The sequence below is a fragment of the Oratosquilla oratoria genome, chromosome 9 (genome assembly GCF_046742065.1).
Source record: "Oratosquilla oratoria isolate Oo_2021 chromosome 9, ASM4674206v1, whole genome shotgun sequence".
Taxonomy (NCBI): Eukaryota; Metazoa; Arthropoda; class Malacostraca; order Stomatopoda; family Squillidae; genus Oratosquilla; species Oratosquilla oratoria.
Window position 1 is genome coordinate 25,518,615 of NC_134785.1, and position 21,564 is coordinate 25,540,178.

General features: G+C 38.2%; 1 protein-coding gene across 8 annotated transcripts in view; it reads right to left on the bottom strand.

Moving 5' to 3' along the window:
- tws (protein phosphatase 2 regulatory subunit tws) overlaps window positions 1-21,564 on the bottom strand; it is a 181,172-nt gene that overhangs the window by 60,535 nt on the left and 99,073 nt on the right. For 3 of the 8 annotated variants that reach the window (XM_076190119.1, XM_076190121.1, XM_076190120.1), the window contains exons 3-4: window positions 18,390-18,455; window positions 1-28 (exon numbers count right to left, since the gene is read on the bottom strand). The exon at window positions 1-28 is cut by the window's left edge and continues 70 nt beyond it. In XM_076190119.1, the coding sequence (XP_076046234.1) occupies window positions 1-28; window positions 18,390-18,455 (94 nt within the window). Of the gene's footprint in view, window positions 29-2,171; window positions 2,248-18,389; window positions 18,456-18,621; window positions 18,804-21,564 lie in introns of those variants that run through there. The other 5 variants (XR_012966713.1, XM_076190124.1, XR_012966712.1 and 2 more) reach the window with 4 other exon arrangements.

Sequence of the window (21,564 nt, forward strand, 5' to 3'; positions counted from 1 at the left end):
CTAAATTCTACACACGAAATAATATCCGCTGAAAAAAGAAGAAACCCATTACTTTATATATCTATATAAAATCATATCTATACAATATATTCTTCAGTACCTGGCATGCTTTGGGAATAGCTATGCCAGATAAGTTTTGATAAACCCCAAAGAAAATATGACTAAGGCAAAAACTAGTGGTTCTACTAATCTTAACACATAACACCATATCATATATATATATATCTATGTGTGTGTGTGTGTGTGTTTGTTCTGCACTGCTTCTGCCCCAGGGCAGTGGGTGGGATAAAGGGATGACCCATCATCCACAAGGAGCTGAGATGAGATGGAGGAAAGGGTGGGAGTGGCTATATGCCTTTTGACTTTGGTTACCTCCATGGTAGGGGGAAAAAGCCCATGGTATAAGACAGATCAATATACCCACACACATGTGATTCACCATGGATCTTTGATCAGGTGTTGGACTCGTGATCAACAGCTATTTCCCTCCCAGAAGAGAGCTCAGAGCTCATATATGACTGATCTATGGGTAATGCTGTGACCTTACACCCCACCAACTCTCCATCTACAATGATACTGAAATTCTTTTCAGCGCCCTAGGCGAGATTTGAATCCAGACCGCCGTAATGGCAGCCAGGAACTCTAACAACTTCGCCACAATGTAGGTAGGTAGGTAGGTAGGTAGGTAGGTAGGTCTGTGTGTGTGTGTGTGTGTGTGTGTGTGTGTGTGTGTGTGTGTGTGTGTGTGTGTGTGTGTGGTGTGTGTGTACATATATATATTTTGCTGGTGTGTTTTTAGTGATCTTTCAAAATTGAATATATGTATAAATATATATATATATATATATATATATATATATATATATATATATATATATATATATATATATATATATATATATATTATATATATATGTATAAAGATTTTTCCTTTTTTTCATTTGATCAGCTTCATCTCTTTTTCAGGTTGCAAGAGGATTTCTCCATAGATCATCTGTGGAGCCACATCACAATTTTGAGTCTCCTGGTCTCTTCTTCAGTGTTGTTGAAGTGGGTTTTGGTCATCTCGGTGGAAGAAATGGGAATGCTGACTCTGAAGGACTGGCTGCTATTTAAGTCGCAACTACATCTGTCTCACTCATCCTTGTCGCTGATTGAATGGTTCCAGGGTCAGTGTTCTTTCTCTTGCTGGGTAATGCTTGTAAATCTGATGATAGAATGCTACAATTTGGTTTCATTTCTTTGATATTTAGGGCCCCCTGGATGACAAGATGACATGTGTCTGGGTATGATGAAATGACCTCAGTGTTTTCTGAGAGCATATGTCTTGTTAGGGTCACTTGGTGTTCCTGGGGTTCCAGATGAAAGATGGTAACAGACGTTTGCTCAACTTTATAACTGTCATACTGATACAGGTGGAACAGAGGATTGCACAGTTCTCTCTTTTACAAGTAAACAAAGATTACATGCAACTGTTGAGTTGGCTCTTTTTTCACATTTGGGCTATTTCTAATAACATATGGCTAGTTTTCTGGCTGTTACATTATAATGTTGATTCTTTTATCATGATTTGTACTCAATGTAATCTCTAAATCTACTTTTATGGAAAGAAACTGTGCAGCCCTCCCCTCCATCTATATAGGCATGACTATGAAATAGAGCAAATGTCTCAAATACCATCTTATGTCTGGGTCCCCAAGAACCCATTTATGGCAGGAACACCAGGTGACCCTAACAAGACGAACTCACAGAAAACATATCACACCATGCCCAGACGCATGTCATCTCCCCATTCTGGAAGGCTTAAACATTAAAGAAATGCAACCAAAACTTAGCAATCAATCATCAGACCTACAAGCATTAACCAGCATAAGAAGGAACACTGCCCTTTGAACTAGCCAATAAGCAACAAAATTGAGAGAAATTTATGATACAAGTGCACCTTAAATACCAGGTGACCCTAACAAGACAAACTCACAGAAAACATATCACACCATGCCCAGACGCATGTTACCTCCCCATTCGGGAAGGCTTAAACATTAAAGAAATGCAACCAAAACTTAGCAATCAATCATCAGACCTACAAGCATTAACCAGCATAAGAAGGAACACTGCCCCTTGAACTAGCCAATAAACAACAAGAATGAGAGAAATTTATGATACAAGTGCACCTTAAATACCGACCAATCCTGCAGTCGGCATTCTCATCTCTTCCACCAAGATGACCAAGCACCCACTTCTACACCACTGAAAATGAGTCAATGAGATTCAAAATTGTGATGTGGCAGCACAGATGACCTTCTATGGAGAAATCATCAACTTCAAAGAGATTAAGATAATCTTGTGGAAAAAGGAAAATACCTTAATAGCAAATATCAAATGCTGAATTACCCACCACTCCACGTGTTAAGAGTTAACTTCCTATCCATTTATACCCTTTACATATATATATATATATATATATATATATATATATATATATATATATATATATATATATATGTTTGTATCATGTACATATACAAAAATTCATTAAAACACTATCCACTCTATTAACAAATTATATAAAAGATCTTAAAATGCCACTAAAATGTGTCAACTGTAAAATCATTTCTAGTCACATGAGACATGGACCTGGGCTTTTGGTTCTAAAGTACTATCACCAGAACACAAAACTGATGTTGCCTTGCCAGGCTGGGCTCACAGGTAATGTCCTTCTTGCCCTGAAAGGTGGCTGGCCTAATTGAGGCGATTGATGCTCACAGTGGTTGGACTCCCTATTGAGGTAATTCATTTATACTGTAGAATTACAATACAACTTGTTTAATATGTGAACATGCATATTAAATATTACCCATACAGTAACTGTAACGTGGATAGGAGGTAAAGGGAACACAGGCCATGGGAAATACTTTTATTCCTGACAAATTTCGCATGAGTGATAGCATAAATAGTATATTGATGTATCTTTATCAGTAATAACAGTTCAATCTATTCACATAGATGTTATACAAAGTTTAGTTTTTGAAGTGGTGGTTTTTATGTGATAAACACATCAAACTTGCAAAGGTAATCTCTTATCTTCAATGTTAAGAGGAATTTTCTGAGTATCATTCAGATATGTATTTATTTGCTTAGTTAACTTATTCACCCATCTTTATTTTGAACATGGTGAACAATTCAACTGGATGCATTTAATGTATTATGTATGTGACAATACAGCTTAATTTCATATTATAGCTACTGTATGGATAATATATGTGCATCTTCACACATTGAACAAGTTGGATTGTAATTCTTTATTACAAATTAATTACCTCAATAGGGAGTCCAACCACTGCGAGCATCAATCATCTCATTTTGGCCAGCCACCTTTCAGGGCAAGAAGAAAATTACCTGCCTGAGACTGGTCTCACGAGGTGACACCAGCTTTAAGTCTAGCAAAAGTACATTGGGAAGCCAAAACCCATTTGTTCCATATAACACATCCACAAATACTCAACATTGGCTTCCACTAAAATAAACAAAATTTTAATTTGCCATTTTATATAAAATACCAACAAGAGAAAAAATGGTACTATAAAATCATGCTAACTTCCGAAATTCATTTATCAATAAAATGTGGCACCAACACAAATTCAGTCAATTACCTTTCCTGTATATCAGGAAGTAAACTTCCTATGAATAACCAAAATATGTGAACTAAAAGTAAAAATATGTAAAGATTAAGTTACATACACATGAAAATTATGCTAGGTATGAAATTGGAGAAGACAGCACCATTGGGTAAGCACATACACACAAGAAGTGTCTGAGTCAAAGTACTTACCCCCTTCAAACACATTAAACCTTATTCAGCACCTTTCCCAACTGAGCACATGGATGAAGGGTCATCCCTGACCCATGCTATACAGCGCAAGTCAACGACAATGTAGTGAAACAGCGTTTCCACAAACCAGGACTGATTTACCCCCCACTGTTTCACAATATGACAAATTTCCTTCCTCATCCACTCAACATAATTTACCGAGCAAATTAGAACAACGTCCCTTTGGGGTGCAACATCCTTTCATCCATTCACAATCTTCCACCATTCTTTATCTTTTGCACTCTACCCTGCCTAAGACCCCCTTTACCATATCCCCCCACCTCATTCTTAGTTCCTTCTATGCACTTCCATTTTTTCTAACTCCCCCAAGGCAATACACAAATTACTTTGGTAAATTGAATCATTATACATAGTGATTGAGTTATCTTATATCTGGTAACAAAGATTAAGCTGGTAATATGAAACTGCTATACCTTTTATCAGTAGTGGCCCTCTAGTAATAACATTATTTGCCACTTCATTTCTTTTATTTTCATGCTAAAAAGAGATTCAATTACTATATGTTAGTATGACCTAGGATATCTAGTTGTCTTGATTATACATTTTTGTTGTAGTTGTACACGAGTTACCCCCAGATTCTGTGAACTGGTTTGATAATGTTTTCTGTTTTTATTATTACTCAGTGTAAGAGACCAAGCAATACAGCAGTGAATTTATATTTTATAATGCAAGTAGTGATGCAAATTACACATGGCAGCCAATGCTGTGAGCATAAATTTGATTAATTTGATTTTTTTCATTTTCTGTAAAAATAAATTTGTAACTAGTTTTAATATGGTTATTGATGTTTCATTGCTGCTTTTTGTTGCTCCAACTACTTCATGGAATGGGTACTTTAATTTCTAGATTTTAATGGTGTCACATACATTATGGTATACTTCAAATGAATTATTGTCGAATGTCAGAAGAATGACATGAAAATAGCTTGGATATAGTAACAATTCATATACCAAAATATCGTCAGTTGTAGATATACTCCAAGACAAGGGCTTCAAATACCATGCCACCACCCCAGGATACAAAGCAAAAGGACGTAAACCCCCGTGACAAAAAACAGCTCTGAGGATGTGTGGATGTATGCTCATGACTGTAGAACTGAGCAATGAAGAGATAGGTAGCTGATAAATGTTTGTATACCTTCCTCATACACAATAAAAGTTCAATGTGTAAGGACAGGCAAATAGGAGAATTCGGAATAAATTAACCTCTTCAATACGAGTCAAATTATTGCAGGTTGCCTGATGTATGATGATGTACCACAATTTTCGTATTATAAAATACAAAGTTACAGCTCTATTACCCGTTCTTTCACTCTGAACGTTAATAACCATGAAAATATGATCAAGCCAGTTCACAGAATATGTGGGTCACTCAACTACAACAACAAAATATAATCAAGATGCCAACACCTCATGACACCTACATAGGCGTCACCGTACGGAAGGGGTTAATTTTATATTAAGTGCTTGTGGCACTCCTGTGTGCATGCCTATATGAGTGGCGTGTGACCATCTCATACACACTGTTCCCCTATGTGAATAGGTGAGTAGGAAATCCCACATAAAAGGGAATATTATTTCTGCATTAGCATAGACAGAAACTGTCCTACTCTGGACAAAATCGGGTCTTTTGACTCAATCACACCAGAACCATGACATTTTTCATTGCTACTATTTTTTACTAGTTTGCCACCTATTGTATTTTTCCCTGGCTTTCTTTCTGCTTGATGTTTATTAGTTTAGTGATGGAAACGGGCATCAGGTAAAAAAAGACCACCATTGAACTATTCCTTGGGGAGGAAATTGATTACAAAGGCAAAAGATAAAGATCTGGGAGTGATGAAAAACAACCTATCACCTAACAATCATATCAGCAACATTGTGGTTGATGTATGGATTGCTACAGAAGATTAAGGTGGCTTTTCACATGTATGACGAGAGCTAATCCATCCAAAATTGGGATATGCAACAAGAACATGGCCCCTGCACAGTGCAAGATGTAATCAAGATAGAATACAGAGCAGCAACCAAACGGGTTCACAAACTGGCAGATAAGTCATACAAGGAAATACATTGGATGTGCCAACATTGAAGAACTGAAGAGAAAGACACGACTCAATTGCAGTGTTCAAGTTGCCCATGGGGGTGGCCAACACCATAGGCAGAAATCTTTTGGTAAGGTAGAATCATGAAAATTTATATGAACAAATTGAAAGAGACAATGTCTAAAAACTATAGGATAAGATGGAGGAGGAGGAGGAGGAGGAAGAAAAAGAAGAAAATGAAAAAAAAGAAGAAAAAAAAAGAAGAAAAAAAAAAAAAAAGAAGAAAAAAGAAGAAAAAAGGAAGAAAATAAAGAAGAAAATAAAGAAGAAGAAAAAAAGAGAAAAAAAGAAAGAAAAAAAAAAAGAAAAAAAAGAAGAAAAAAAGAAGAAGAAAAAGAAGAAAAAAAAGAAGAAAAAAAAGAAAAAAAAGAAGAAAAAAAAGAAGAAAAAGAAAAAAGAAGAAAAAGAAGACGAAGAAAAAGAAGAAAAAAAAATAAAAAAGAAGAAGAAAAAAAGAAGAAGAAGAAGAAGAAGAAGAAGAAGAAGAAGAAGAAGAAGAAGAAGAAGAAGAAGAAGAAGAAGAAGAAGAAGAAGAAGAAGAAGAAGAAGAAGAAGAAGAAGAAGAAGAAGAAGAAGAAGAAGAAGAAGAAGAAGAAGAAGAAGAAGAAGAAGAAGAAGAATACATAGCATGGATGATATAGTTCAAGCTAGACCCAAGTATCCATCTATATACCAAAAGGCATCTACCCCACTTATGTGGACCATATCTGCCCCATTCACTACCTGGGTTATAAGCAATGCAACAAGACACGCCACCTCAATAGCAGGGCCCAACAGCCAAAGCTGGTTCACTACCCCATCACTTAATTATATGGAGACCTTTTTTCCTCATCCATTCACAAAAATTGAAAACAATGAGTCCTTTGGGCTGAATCAATTTATCATACATTCCCAACCATTTTCCGCTCACATCTATCTCTTGCCTTACTAAAGCCCACCTCCCTTACCCCATCCATCTCATTCTTCCTATCAAGTTCACTCCACCCACCTCTGCCTTCCACACTCTTTTTGCTAGTCTTAATTCATTCTTCCCATTTGTCCAAACCATCTGTTTTCTTTGATCAACCCTATCTGCCCATTCCCTCTCCAGTTCCACTCTATCCCACAATTTGTTTCTCACTGTCCATCCACTATTTTAGCATTTCATCTTGTACACGTTTAAATTCTTTTCTGCCTCCCCGAAGTTCCAAGTCTGCTTCATACAATGATATAGGCATAGTCACCCCTATGTAGTCTCATTTTTGCATCCAACCCTAGATACCCATTTCTCATGACAACCAAAACACTTCCTTGCTTCTTACTCTACAGTTTACCTTCACCCCCAATCCTCCATTCCCTCCTTAATTAAAACTACATTTCCTCTAGTCTCACCCCTTCAAGATTTACCTCCAACTCATTGCCACCCTCACCCTTTGTACCTTACCACTTTGTTTTTATCACATTTTCACCTTTCTACTTGCACATACCCTCTCAAAATGTCATTAGCTGCCCTAGACCCTCCTCTCACTAGCAAACAACAGAGAGAGAGAGAGAGAGAGAGAGAGAGAGAGAGAGAGAGGAGAGAGAGAGAGAGAGAGAGAGGAGAGAGAGAGAGAGGAGAGAGAGAGAGAGAGAGAGAGAGAGAGAGAGAGAGAGAGAGAGAGAGAGAGAGAGAGAGAGAGAGAGAGAGAGAGAGAGAGAGAGAGAGAGAGAGAGAGAGAGAGAGAGAGAGAGAGGAGAGAGAGAGAGAGAGGAGAGAGAGAGAGAGAGAGAGAGAGAGAGAGAGAGAGAGAGAGAGAGAGAGAGAGAGAGAGAGAGAGAGAGAGAGAGAGAGAGAGAGAGAGAGAGAGAGAGAGAGAGAGAGAGAGAGAGCTATCACATTATACGCCCAATCCCTGTAGCAATAAAATAACCCCCAGGTTGCACAATGGTATGATGATTAGAAATCCTTATCCTTATATTGACTGCAAGGAGACTTGACATCACAAAGACCCATCTCCATCCTTTCCACTATATTAAAATCAAATCACACCCAGTCTATCCCACAAACACATGGGTTCTGAAGGCTATCTTCCCAATTGTTCAAACTTCACCCAACACGTATACTTCAACAATAAAATGTTGCCTTACTGAACAGTAATGGTGGCGAGACACAAGAGGCCACCACCACCACCAACAACAATGATGAAGACAACCATAGAAGATATACACAGTAACAACATGAAATGGTTGACAAACCTCCTGGCATACAATGCAGTGTCACAGGCCCATCACATACGGAGAATCAAAATTTGTACAATGCCATTCCCCACCCAGCATACTACAAGTGACCCCCACACCAAATGCTGAGACAGCATCAACATTCACCTAAAATTAGTACCCCAGCACTGTAACTACAAAACAGCAACAAAAATTACACATCTATTTCACCTAGCCAAAACTATGAATAAGACTAAACAAAGCATTTGCTTCCCTTAGTCATCAGCAACCATGCATTCCTGATTACGACAAGCATGAATAAAAAGAGCACCCAACAGTTAAATTAAAGGCAAATAAATAGACCCCTGGACAAAATCTCTAATATAATAGGTCTTATTTGCATCAGAAATAAATATAACTGACAATAAATTGGACATACAAACTGCAGCATATACTATGATTTGTGCAGCAAAATACAGTAATATTAACATCTTCCATATGATGACACCCACATATGTGTCATGAGGTGCAAGTTGATTTATGCGGATGCCAGTGCTGGCATCCCGATTATATTTATTCTATAGTTATAGCTGAGTGACCCTCGAATTCTGTGAGCTGGCTTGAGTGTTTTTTATATGTTTATTATGACTCGGTGAAAGAATGAGTAAATAAGCAGTGACTATATATTTTATTACACAAGTATTGTGATGCATCATTGAATCATTATACATTAGGCATACAATGCTGTGAGCAAGAATTTGACTTGTACACTCATGCCTCGATTTAACGGACTAAAAGGGGGGAACACCAGTCCGATATACCCGATTGTCCGAAGTTTACGATACTACTGTATTTCAACGATTACGTTACGAAAAAATGAGGAATGAATACAGTACGGTACTTTTACTTAAGCACACTATCCAATCTGTTAGTGTAAATACCTGGGATCTGGCCCAAAATGTTCACCCCAAGAGTACCAAGTCCAACATTTTCATCAACCGAATACTTCAGCGAATATTGGGTAAGTTGTTCCTTTTGTTTACGAATATCAGACACAGTTTGTTTCTTTACTCCATATTCATCACACACCTGCTCAACCAACACTCCACTTTCCAACTTTTTAATCAACTCAAGCTTCTGTGATACTGTTAAATTGACTCTTTTCCTCTTTTCTACAGGATGTACAGGTGCCATGGTTAAAAAAACTGTTGAATTATTTCACAAACAACACACAAAACAGGGCCAAAAAGGTAGAAAAACACGGACCAAACAGCTCCACGTGTTCTGGCACAGTTGTAAACAAAGCGACCACAGGTCATCTGGCGGTCAACTGCGGAAACATCGAACCGCATCCAGTCGTTCCGGTCAACCCGGAAGCTACAGATTTTGTCCGTTGCATCCGAAATCCGTTAAAGTGAGGTCCATTAAATCGAGGTACGAGTGCATTAAAGTGGTTAAGTCTGGGGTCAAATAACAAGCTTTCAATGCATAAATTCATTATTTCAAGAGACTTATATGACACTATAAATTGAAGGCAAAGCAGTTTCACTGCAAAAGGGTAAAATATGAGCTGCCATGACCAATTTGCTACACCTAAGCATAAAAATAAACATCATAAATTGAGGGCAGGGCAGAGGGAGATGTATCCCATATATGAACATTATGACTGTTTTATAATTAATTGTACACCATGGTTTGGGAATCAGTTATTAACATGTGGACTACTATAACAATATTAGGGCAAATCTACTTTCACCACAGTAATTCTAAACACATCTTATTTCAACCACAATTGTTACACCCTGTCAGGTAATCTTTAGTAATGTTGTCTTCAAGGTGTTATATTATTTTCTCTTCTTGAACTGTATGGGTAGGCATTACCAGTTCCCTAGGCCAATTTCAACCAGATCATTAACCAGCAGAAAATCTGCTGGGAAAAGTAAACCTTTTCTGCCAATGCCATAGTTACACATACTGGATCAATTGTACTATCAGTACGACAAATTCAAATTTTTAAAAAAAAATACTAGTCCACCTTAGGCAAAAAATAATCTAATAACAATTAACAAAATACTGCCAGGTCAATTCTTCATACAAAAAAACATTGTCATACAGTTAAAAATAACAATCACACTATGATCACTGTTCACTAAAATTAATGACACTACTCCCCCTCTACCTTACCCACTGGAAGCACAGCTTCTATTGACGATTTTATGGGAATATAATAACTTTACCTACAGAAGTACAAAACTGCACAATGAATGTAATTTATAAAACATATCAAATGACCTTTCGGTATGCGGCAATCAAAGCGCACCCACCCGAATCCATTCACCATCCCTATTTTAATCTCTTCAATACGAGTCAAATTTGCGTGCAGCATCGGATGCTAGATTTCCTTGTTCTATTTTACTCCGAGTAATGATGTACAGTAAACCCTCAATATAACGGATGTTGATATACTGGACAAAAAATCCGACCGGACACACCCTCGCTATAATGGATTTTCATCCATTATAGCGAGGGATCCTTGGTTATAACGGATCTTCTGATATAATGAAAGACCCGTCCCCATATTATCTGTTATATCGAGAGTTTACTGTAATCTCTAACCCTACTAATTTCTAACACCGGGCAAACTTCGAAATATAACACATATGTCTGGTATTTCCAATGAATATAGCAGATCTTCAGATATAACAGCAGACCCGTCCCCATATTGAGGGATGTACACAGAAAATGTGATCAAGCCAGTTCACAGAATTCAGGTTCAGTCAGCTACAAAATAAATACAATCAGGATGTCAATGCTAGCATCCTCGCATACCCACTCAAGCCTCATGATGCATATGTAGGCATCATCATATGGAAGAGGTTTAACACTTCAGTATTCAGAGTCAAATTCTTGTGTGCAGCACCAGCTGCCACATGTACGATTCATCACACTACTCACATTATGACCTATAAAGTCACTGGTGTATTGCTAGTTCTCTTTTACTCTGAGTAATAATAAACACAGAAAACATGACCAAACCAAACGGGAGTAACTCATGATAAAAAACACACACACACATATATAAACAATTATATTCAACCCACACTATTTAATCTATACATGCATGACTTAACCACACCAGACACCTCAGAAATACAAATCTCTTCCTACGCAGACGACATAACAATCACATGCACACATCGTAACACAGACAAAGCTGCAGAAATAATCCAGCCATACCTTGACACACTCAACACATGGTTCATCACAAACAGACTCAAAATAGCTCCAACCAAATCTACAGCAACACTTCTCACCAGCTGGACAAAAGGACACAAATACATACCTCATCTCTACATCAACAACACTCTAATACCACACACAAACACACCGAAAATTCTTGGTGTAACATACAATACATCCATGTCTTTCAAACAACACATCACAAACATAAAAAACAAATGCACACCCAGACTTAACGCACTTAAGTCAATCACTGGAACAACATTTGGACAAAACAAAGAAACTAATATAACAATATACAAACAATGCATACGCTCAGTGTTAAATTATGCGAGTCCTGCATGGGCTCCTAATCTCAGTGAGACACGCCACAACACCCTTCAAATCATACAAAACAAAGCCCTAAAAACAATTACAGGCTGCACAAATACAACACCTACAGACCATTTACACCATGAAACAAAAGTCCTCAAAGTCAAGGACCACCTCGACATGAGAGGCACACAAACACTTGCCGCAGCCACCACAAACACATTACACCCGCTACACTACTTAGCAGAACACCCACACACACCAAGAAACATTAAAACAACACCCAAAGACCTTTATCACGCACAGATACTCTCTTCTCTTCCTCCACAACCATCAAATACCAGCCTCCGGAAACATATTCATAATCATATCACTCACCGCTCCATTAACACACTGAAAGACAACACACTGCTGCATGCCAGACCCCCTGATATCCACCCTTCTGAATCCTCTCTCCCACGAAAGGACAGAGTCCACTTGGCCAGACTGCGGTGCGGTCACCACCCAGCACTTCTAAGCTACCAGAAGAGGCTGGATGACCGCATTGTGAACAGCTGCCCAGGATGTAACACTTCACCCCATACCATACAACACATAATGGAAGACTGCATTATACACAATCATGCACGCAAACAACACAACATACGCTCTATAAAGGATTTGTGGGAAAACCCAGTTTCGGCTATGGCATTCCTTGGGGAGACGGGACTGCTCGGACAGACAGTCTAGAGAATGACAACAACAACAACCACAACCACCAACGCCGGCATCCTCATGCCTCATGATGCCTAAGTAGGCATCATCATACCAAAGTGGTTAACATGTCAAGGATCAAGGGCCATCCTTGTCCCCTACCACACTGCTCAGTGCAAAGGCAATGTAGTAATAGAGCCTCCATAGCAGAGCACAACAACCAGAGCTAGTTTATCACTTCCCCCACACACCATTAGTTGGTGACCCCCTCCTTATCCACTACAAAAAGTTACCAAGCAAACAAAACATCCCCTTAGGCAATGTCATTCTTCCATTCACTCCTCTCTTTGGGAGTGTCATTACTTTCTCCATTCACATATATTATGGACTCTCTTGTCAGACATATCATACCTTCAACGTCACCACTCGCCGCATCCAACCACCTCTTTCTTTCCATTTCTCTAAAACCCACTCTTTTACCTACTATATAACTTTCCCCACACCCATCCTATCAATTATAAATGTTGTGTAGGTATAATAAATGTTTCTTTAACCTTGTTTTGGAATTAAGTTCTGCATTGGTTAATTTACACAATTTAAAAAATTCTAGTTCTATACATTACCAAATTTATTCCTTTACCTTTACATTTGGTTCCTCTTTAGGGCCCCACATTACCATATGTGCACTCTCAGGGCCCCACATTCATTGAATTCTTACTCTAAAAGTGTCTGTAAAGACCATATGTACATCATAAGATCTGTGCACTCTCAGGGCCCCCACATTTATTGAATTCTTACTCTAAAAGTGTCTGTAAAGACCATATGTATGTCATAAGATCTGATGATAGCAAATGCAGTGTTTAGGAAGAAAGTCAAGCATAAGTACACATGGGAGAGGATGGTGAATGAGAGAGTCGTATAAGGTTTAATAGACTTATAGTGGTAACCAGAAGAGTAGGATATTTAGGATGTTCATGTTATATGGGGAGAAATTGAGGGAATATAAGATCATTTTTTGGAAGGTTAGTTGAGTGGAGGATTGATGGAGAATGGGGAAAATGACAGAAGGTAGAGGTGCTTAGAGTAAACTGCTATAAGAAAGAGTACAAGCTGAGAGAAGAGTGGGAGTGAAGGAGGAATGGGATGTTTCGAGGAGGGGGTCCAAAGGTGTGCAAAGATGGTGTATGGAACATGGACAATGGGAAGATATAGAAGGAAGGGTGTGGTGGGATGATGAAGCATAGAAGGTTGTAGAAGAGAAGAAGCAAACATTCACAGATTGGCTACAAAATAGAATGGGAGAATCATATGAGAGGTGCAAAGGAAAGAGAAGTAAAGCATGAGATAAAGGAGGCAAAGAGATGTGAAATGGGGTAATATGACAGATTTTGAAATAAAAAGATGTTTTGGAAGGAAATTAAGAGCAGAAGGGGAGGTGGATCAAGTAAAAAAAGAAAAGATAAAAGGGGGCAGATGGAGAAATGATAATGGAAGATACAGTGGTAAGATGAAGATGGGCAGAGTATTTTTGGGAGTTGCTAAATGTGAAGGATGATAGGAAGGGAAAGACTGCTGCAGTGGGAAGCACAAGAAAATAACAGTGATTAATGAGAAAAATGGAGGAGAAATAAAGAAAGATGAGATGAAAGCAGTTATTGAAAAGGATGAGAGCAGGTAAGGCACCTGGGTGTGATAGGAGACATTTGGAGTATCTAAAAAGGGAGGTATAGTGATAGTGGACTGACTGGTGAGGTTGTTTAATGTTTGTTCAAAAGAGGATAGAGTACCAGAGGACTGGAGGAGTGCCTGTATAGTGCTGCTTTACAAGGGAAAAGGGGACAAGTGTGTGTAGTAGTTTTAGTGGAATTATGGGAGGGTTTTGATTGAGAGGATTAGGAGAGGAACTGTGTGGGTTTAGGAGAGGTAGGAATTGCATGGATCAGATTTTTGTGGGAAGGCAGATATGCAAGAAAGCTTTAGGAAAAGGTAGGGACGTTTTTGGGCCTTCATGGATTTGGAAAAGGCATGACAGTAGATAGGAAGGCACTGTGGGAGGTGCTGCAGATATATGGGATAGGAGGAAAGCTGCTAAGAACAGTCAAAAGTTTTTACAAGAGTTTAGTGCCTGTGTTAGAAATAGAAAGCAGTTTGATGTAAAGGTGGAACTTTGCCAGGGATGTCTTATGTCACCTTGGCTATTCAATTTATACATAGATAGGGTGGTGCAAGGGGTAAGCACAAGGGTAATGGGCCAGGGATTGGAGATGGTTATAACAAGTGGGAGATAAGCCAGTTGTTGTTTGCTGACAACACTGCGCTTGTGGCAGGATCTGAGGAAGGATTAAGGAAGTTAGTGACAGAGTCTGGGAAGGTGTACAAAAGAAGTTGAAGATAAATGTGGGTATAAGCAAGGGGATGAGATGTACAAGGGGAGAGGATGGCAGTAAACTGGAAGTATTAACCACTTCAGTACAAGTCAAATTCTCGCGTGCAGCATTGGCTGCCATATGAACGATGCATCACACCACTCGCGTTATAAAGTCACTGCTATGTTACTCATTCTCTTTTAGTCTGAGTAATAAACACAATCAAACTAATTCAGAGTCCAGGGGTAACTCATGTACAACTTCAAAAAAAATTAATAAAAAAATAAATAAATAAATAAATAAAAAATAAATAAAATAAAATCAAGATGCTAACATCCTCGTGTACCCACTCACACCTCATGACACCTATGTAGGTGTCATCGTACCAAGTTGGTTTAGGGAGACAGGTGGAAGTAGATAGTTTTCGATACTTTAGTGCGAATGTGGCGGGAAAGGTAGGAATGGAAATAGAATGTTGATTGAGAGAAGCAAGTAAATGCCTTGGGGGATTAAAATGTGCAATGAGAAATAGACATTTGGGAATGGATGCTAAGGGGAGATTGTATGAAGGGGTGACTGTGTCGACAGCACTGTATGGGGCAGAAACATGGAACAAAGAGAAGAGTTTAATGTGTTTGAGATGAATTGCCTAAGAAATATGCCTAAGAAATATGCCAACATTGGCCCTAGGTTGGCCCATTTGTTACCAATATATGCCAACCTAGGGCCAATGGTGGCCCTCTAAATCATGTTTGCAGGGTGGTTGGGTGGTACTAGGCTGAATAGTGAGAAATGAGGTGAGGTGGAGAGAAGGGGTGGAAAGGGAGTTGGGATATAGGGCGGACAAAAGAGTGTTGGGATGGTCTGGACACATGGCAAGAACAAGTGAAGAAAGATTAGTAAAAGAGGTGTGGAAGGCAGAGATGGATGGAGTGAACACAAAGGGGTGACCAAGGACGAGGTGGATGGATGAGGTAAAAGGAGCATTGGGAAAGAGGGGAATGTTTATTGAGGAAGGAAGGGAGAAGACAAAAGATAGGGGTGAGTGGAGAATGGTTGTGTATGGGGGATGGGGGGTGAGGGAGTATGTGTGAATGATATTTTGACAACCCAAAGGCATTTCTCCCCATCTCATCTTTTTCTGCATGAGGGGACCAGGAAGGGGGAGGGTTAAATGAAGTGGCCTTGCTGTGAATATGCAGTGGGCAAGATGCAGGGATGAGCCCTCATCCAGGAGCCAAGAAAAATGGGAAGCAAGGGGTTGTGAATGGGAGTGGAGTATGTGGGGATAAAAATGGGTGGGAGTGGATTTAGGCCACTGACTACCTCCCTTGTATGGGGGAAAGCTCTGTTGGTATATGTAAGTAAATCCCAATTTCCACTATTCATCTTCAGGGAACTTGAAGAGTCTCAGTGCACTCTTTCCTAAAGTTCTAAGGTCAAAACCAACTTTTAGGCTGGTCAAGTCTATACAAATCCTCACTATACCTTAAGGCCATATTGTTTACTTGCAAATCTCACAATACTTCTTGTGCAATACTTTGTTTCCCAAAGACCAGATCTTTATTGGTTCAATTCAACCAATATAACTGTCAAAAGGCACAAATGTTCATGCTAGCTAACACGGGACCATGTCTTCTAGGTACATGCACACTAGAATTTTTGATAATTTCATCATGTGGCCAGTTCCTTCCCAGCAGATGCAATTTTCACTTCATTCAATTTTGGGAAGTCTAGAAAATTCAGCCATACTTCATTCTGCTGCAGTCCTAATAAATATCAACTGTGTAGTTGTACTGCTCTAAATATCCAAGAATTTCTTTTTACTTAACCAAACTCCACAAAAAATATATTATTTCCAATCATGTGATTTCTTTCATTTCCAATACATAATTATTACAATTTAAAACATTTTGTTCTGTATATCCTTTACACCTTTGTAAATTATGTTTAACCTCCATTCTCACTTATGCATGTATCACAAGCCTACAACACACCTACCACAAAACTATTCATATTTTTCAATTCTAAATTCTAATCATATTTATCATCAAAATTGGCTTTCGGTACTTTTATAAGTGCACACCTACGCCACACAGCATCAGAAAATTAAATATATTTAGTATATTATAATACATCAATGCAATATTTTTCATGGTGGAAATCAATAGCAGAAAATTATGCTAAAAGCTATGCACAAATGAAGTCACATCGACTCCTTTAGACACCATCTTCGTTTTGATAGATTTGGAGGTCGAAGACAATGACCCTTATGACCTTTTGAATTACAGGTACTGCATTACTAAAGGCAGGTGAGGTTATGTTACATTAGACGAATTTATCATACTTTAATTGCTATGCCCCCTGCATCTAATAAAACAAAGATGGCATCTCAAGCAGGCTAAATGGTTACATTTGTTTCGGTATAGATTTTAGCAACTTTTTCAGTTATTGATTTCTGCCAAGAATAATGTATATTACATTGTTTCATAACTTATAAAATTATTTAATTTTCCATTGCTGCATCATGTGTGTGTACTTCTAAAAATTTGCATTTTTTCTAGTTCCCCTCGACTATTTATAAACCTGTCTGCTTTAATTTTCACCTGACTCCCTATTTGTTCTTTCCAAAATTTTCATTTGTCCTATTTAGTTATCTCGTGTAAATAATGCTTTACTGCTTTAGCCCATTAATATCTTTTCATTCAAGGCGAGTCAACTAGTGAGGTCACGCTACGATCAAACCTAAGATCCTGCTTTCTAAAACTGTTATTCTACCATCGATAATGTCAGTCATGACAGAACTAAACACTGGGCAAAACGTTAGAATATAAAACACAAGCAATGTCACTCTTATAAAATTAATTCCATAAGATTTCAATTTATCATGCTCTAAGTAATTCTGCAACAAAATTCCTGAGCCAATGTTATCAATTTTGTCAAACCACTGATATTGAAGCCTTTTAGGGGGTAAGTAGTGACAGTCTTTGCATATAATATAGCCTTCAGACACTTTTACCCAGTCAAGTGCACTGTTACAGTAACAATATTAAGTCACTTTGACATAGTATGAGAACTTGACATTTCAACTGTTGGTGTCAAAACACGAGGTGAATTAATCCTATTAAATGTTCCTGTCCCACAATCTCATTTTACTACAATGTGCATATCCGCCTGGAGTGAAAGTACGGAACGAGGGCCGAGAGGAGCACTCCCTCTGTTTATCTCATGAGTTTTCAGGAAGCGACCACTTCACACCCAATTCGCCCCTCCCTTTATACCTCTTGGAAAAGCTTTTTAGAATAATATACCAGTCTATGGAAGCTTAGCTATGCGAGTGTTAAGCCGGGCTACTAAAAATAACATGTAAACAAAACTCTTTCCCTTGACCTGAATTGAAAGAAGGGCAACAAAACTGCACAAATTGCAGGCGTGATTTAGCTACTTCCAAGTACCACGATTTCTCAAGTTGGCGAGTTAAAAAAGTGTACACAAATGGCCCTCAAGTACCAATAATACTTATCTCACTGTACCTAGGGCACCATAAGATGTTAGAATGCTATTGTTGTTATTCTAAAAGAGGTTATAACGAACGACACGAACTTACCTTCACTGACATCATCGTCGAGTGTTCCCTTCACTTGCGAAAAGCACCACTGGATATCGCCATTGCCTGCAAAATCAGACATGCTGGCGTTACTGGAAGGCGGTGGTATCTCGTCACGGCGACAGCAACTCTTTGTAAATTATCTTCAGTGCTCCTGTCACTCAGCAACACCGGCAGCAGCAACCACTGAGGATGAACCTCCTCTTTCCCACCTATGCGCCACTTTACTTACCGGCCATTACTAACTTTTCGCCTCACTAAACAACACTTCAATATATCTGATTGGCAATTATGCCTTAATTCATAGTTCAACATTTAATATATCCATAGATGACATCGGATTAACTTAAAATTGAAGATAACACCAAAATCTATGGCGGCAACTTCTCCTGCACTGTGACGTCACCGTCAACAGTAGCATTGTGGGAAAACACATTCGAATCGTTAAGCGCGCCAAAACAGCTTTGTAAAGAAAGAAAACGTAGCTATCGTGGTTCTTTTGAGAAAACGGAACCGGAGGCATTAACAATAGCAATATAACTAAATATGTATGTTCACGTTGACATGGATGGAATAGGGTGGTGGAAAATCATGGGTGAAATGGTGAAAAATTCTAATGTTAACAATTTACTCAATGAAATTAGACGATTGGGAAACACATTTACCCCTGAAAGGCTGTGTTTCCCCATTACTATACTCGTGTACACAATATACTTACACAATATATCTACACAATTTACACAATATATATACACAATATATCTACATAATGTACGTCTGTTGATGAAACTCGTGGTTCTGTAAAAGGTGAAATGAGAACAGTGAAAGGAGGGGAGTTTCTACACATCGAAATAATTTCTTCGGTCATTTATGCAGAGCCGAGGCAAGTGGCAACTACTCGTATCAGTTTAGGACTGAATAAGAGCTTCCTTGTTCACGAGCAAAGATTAAAACCGAACGTGTCATGTTGATAAGAACAGATGTTATGGTTTAATGTTTAGACCTTCGTAGACTTATACTTCTATTTTTGGTTCGGAGAGTTTCTAACATAAACAAACAATTCCGTTATTGGGGAATGGGGTTGGGCTCAGACCATAACAGCTTATAGACATCTCCATAATATTTTCTACACGTAAAGTCATTAAGAAACAAGCATACACCCATATGTCTGTTATTATTCGCTCTTTGAAACAGTACAGTAAGGAGAGTTTTAGTGAAGAATTATTTAGTCTTGAGTGGTCAGTACTTTTGAACTGTATGGATGTTAAACAAAGCCTGGCAAAAAATCAGGATTGTATATACAGCATATCTAGATGCGGTGCCTCCAACTATAACTGTTAGGTTAAAACAAAGGACTGAAAATTGGATGTCTAGCGTAATCTAGTCACATCCACCTTAGGGAAGAACTACCGAAATAGTTCAGTGTCAAAATATCCTTAGAACTACGATAGGTACAAGAAAATTGGGAACAAAACAAAAAAACTCACCAACAATGCTAAAAGTTTCCATATTAATGATCAGATTAAGGAGAATAAAAGTTATGGAAAACACAAATATCCAAGAGCTAGTAAGCATGGTAAAAAATCTGTCGACATAGGTCAACATGTGAATGGTTGCCAAGCTGGTTGAAAAGTTACACAATTCAATTGATATGTATGGTGAATATTATAGTTATCTCAGAATCATACAAAATTAAAAAATGTCAGTGTTGAACAAATCCGCAATACTCTGATTAAAAGGAACGTCAGCAAATGTAAAACAACTGGGTTAGACTTAATCCCAGCATTATTTAAGGATGGTGTCAGTGTTATTACACATGTAAATTTGTCACGTGATCAAGGTGTGGTGCCTGATGATTTTAAACAAGCACGTGTTATTTGTTCCTCTACAAAAAATCAAGCAAAATGAGGGGCAGGTAATTACAGGCCAGTGTCATGTTAAAAATCCTAAGAAGAGTGGTGTATGGTTAATTGTGTGAGTATCTACAGAAAAACAACCTATTCTGAGTTTCAGTCCGGATTTAGAAAGTTATATTTATCGGAAACACGTGTCCTACTATATTTGATCACAATTGGATAAAGGCAACTATTGTGGTATGATGATACTTGACCTACAAAAGCATTAGATACTGTAAATAGTGACATTATTCTGGGTAACCTATGTGGTGAATGTAACATAATTTGTGGCGCCCCTAAGGGTTCCTATTTTGAGACATTTGTTATTTCTCATATATGTGATCGACATGGAGTCTGCAGTCAATTGCAAACTATTATTGTATGTAGATGATTCAACATTGCTGTGATCACACAAGAATGTCAAAATCACTGAAAATGTACTCAATTTGGAACCTGAATCTGTTGGTCAATGGCTTATTGATAAGTTATCTCTACACTTCGGTAAAACTGAGTCTGTTTTATTCAGTACAAACTGCATGTTATAACACTGCTCAGAATTTAATGTTACTTGCAATGGAATCAATGTCTAGTTGTAGAATTTGACCAAAACATGAGTTATGCCACAATGGCAGGTACATTAACCACAAAAGTTAATGCTAGAGTAAAGCATTTGTGCAAAATCTCCAGTTTTCTAGATGTTAAACCCACCAAACTATTGGCCTCTGCACTAGTGCATTGTCTTTTTGATTACGATCGCTGTTCATGGTACCCAAGTCTATATCGACTACTCAAATGCAAACTACGAATTTGCCAAAAACGAACTTATTCCGGTAGTGCTCAAATTAAATCCCAGAACACATCTTAATGTATCCCATTTTAGTCGCCTTAACTGGTTTACAGTAAAATACAGAGTGAAGTTCTTAACTACTTGTCATATGCACAAAATTGTATATAGTCAGCAATGTTCCCTCTATTTTTTTCTGTGAGTGAGAGCAGAAATTCGTGTGTAAACTTTGCCTTCTCTGAAAAACCTGTGCGCACAAAGCGAGTCACCGTCTGATCATTTAATTTAAACAAATACACAATGGAAGCGTTAGAGTTAGAAGAGAATAAAATTTTTTTTAGAGAACTTGTAAGTTGATGTTTGGGTGGAACTTCTTTACTGAATATATTTTGATATAATTTGAAAACCTTGTGTTCGCACATTTTTTCTTTGTGTGCGCTAGTTGTAAAACATAAATGCGCGCGCACATGCGCACAGCTTAGAGGGAACGTTAATA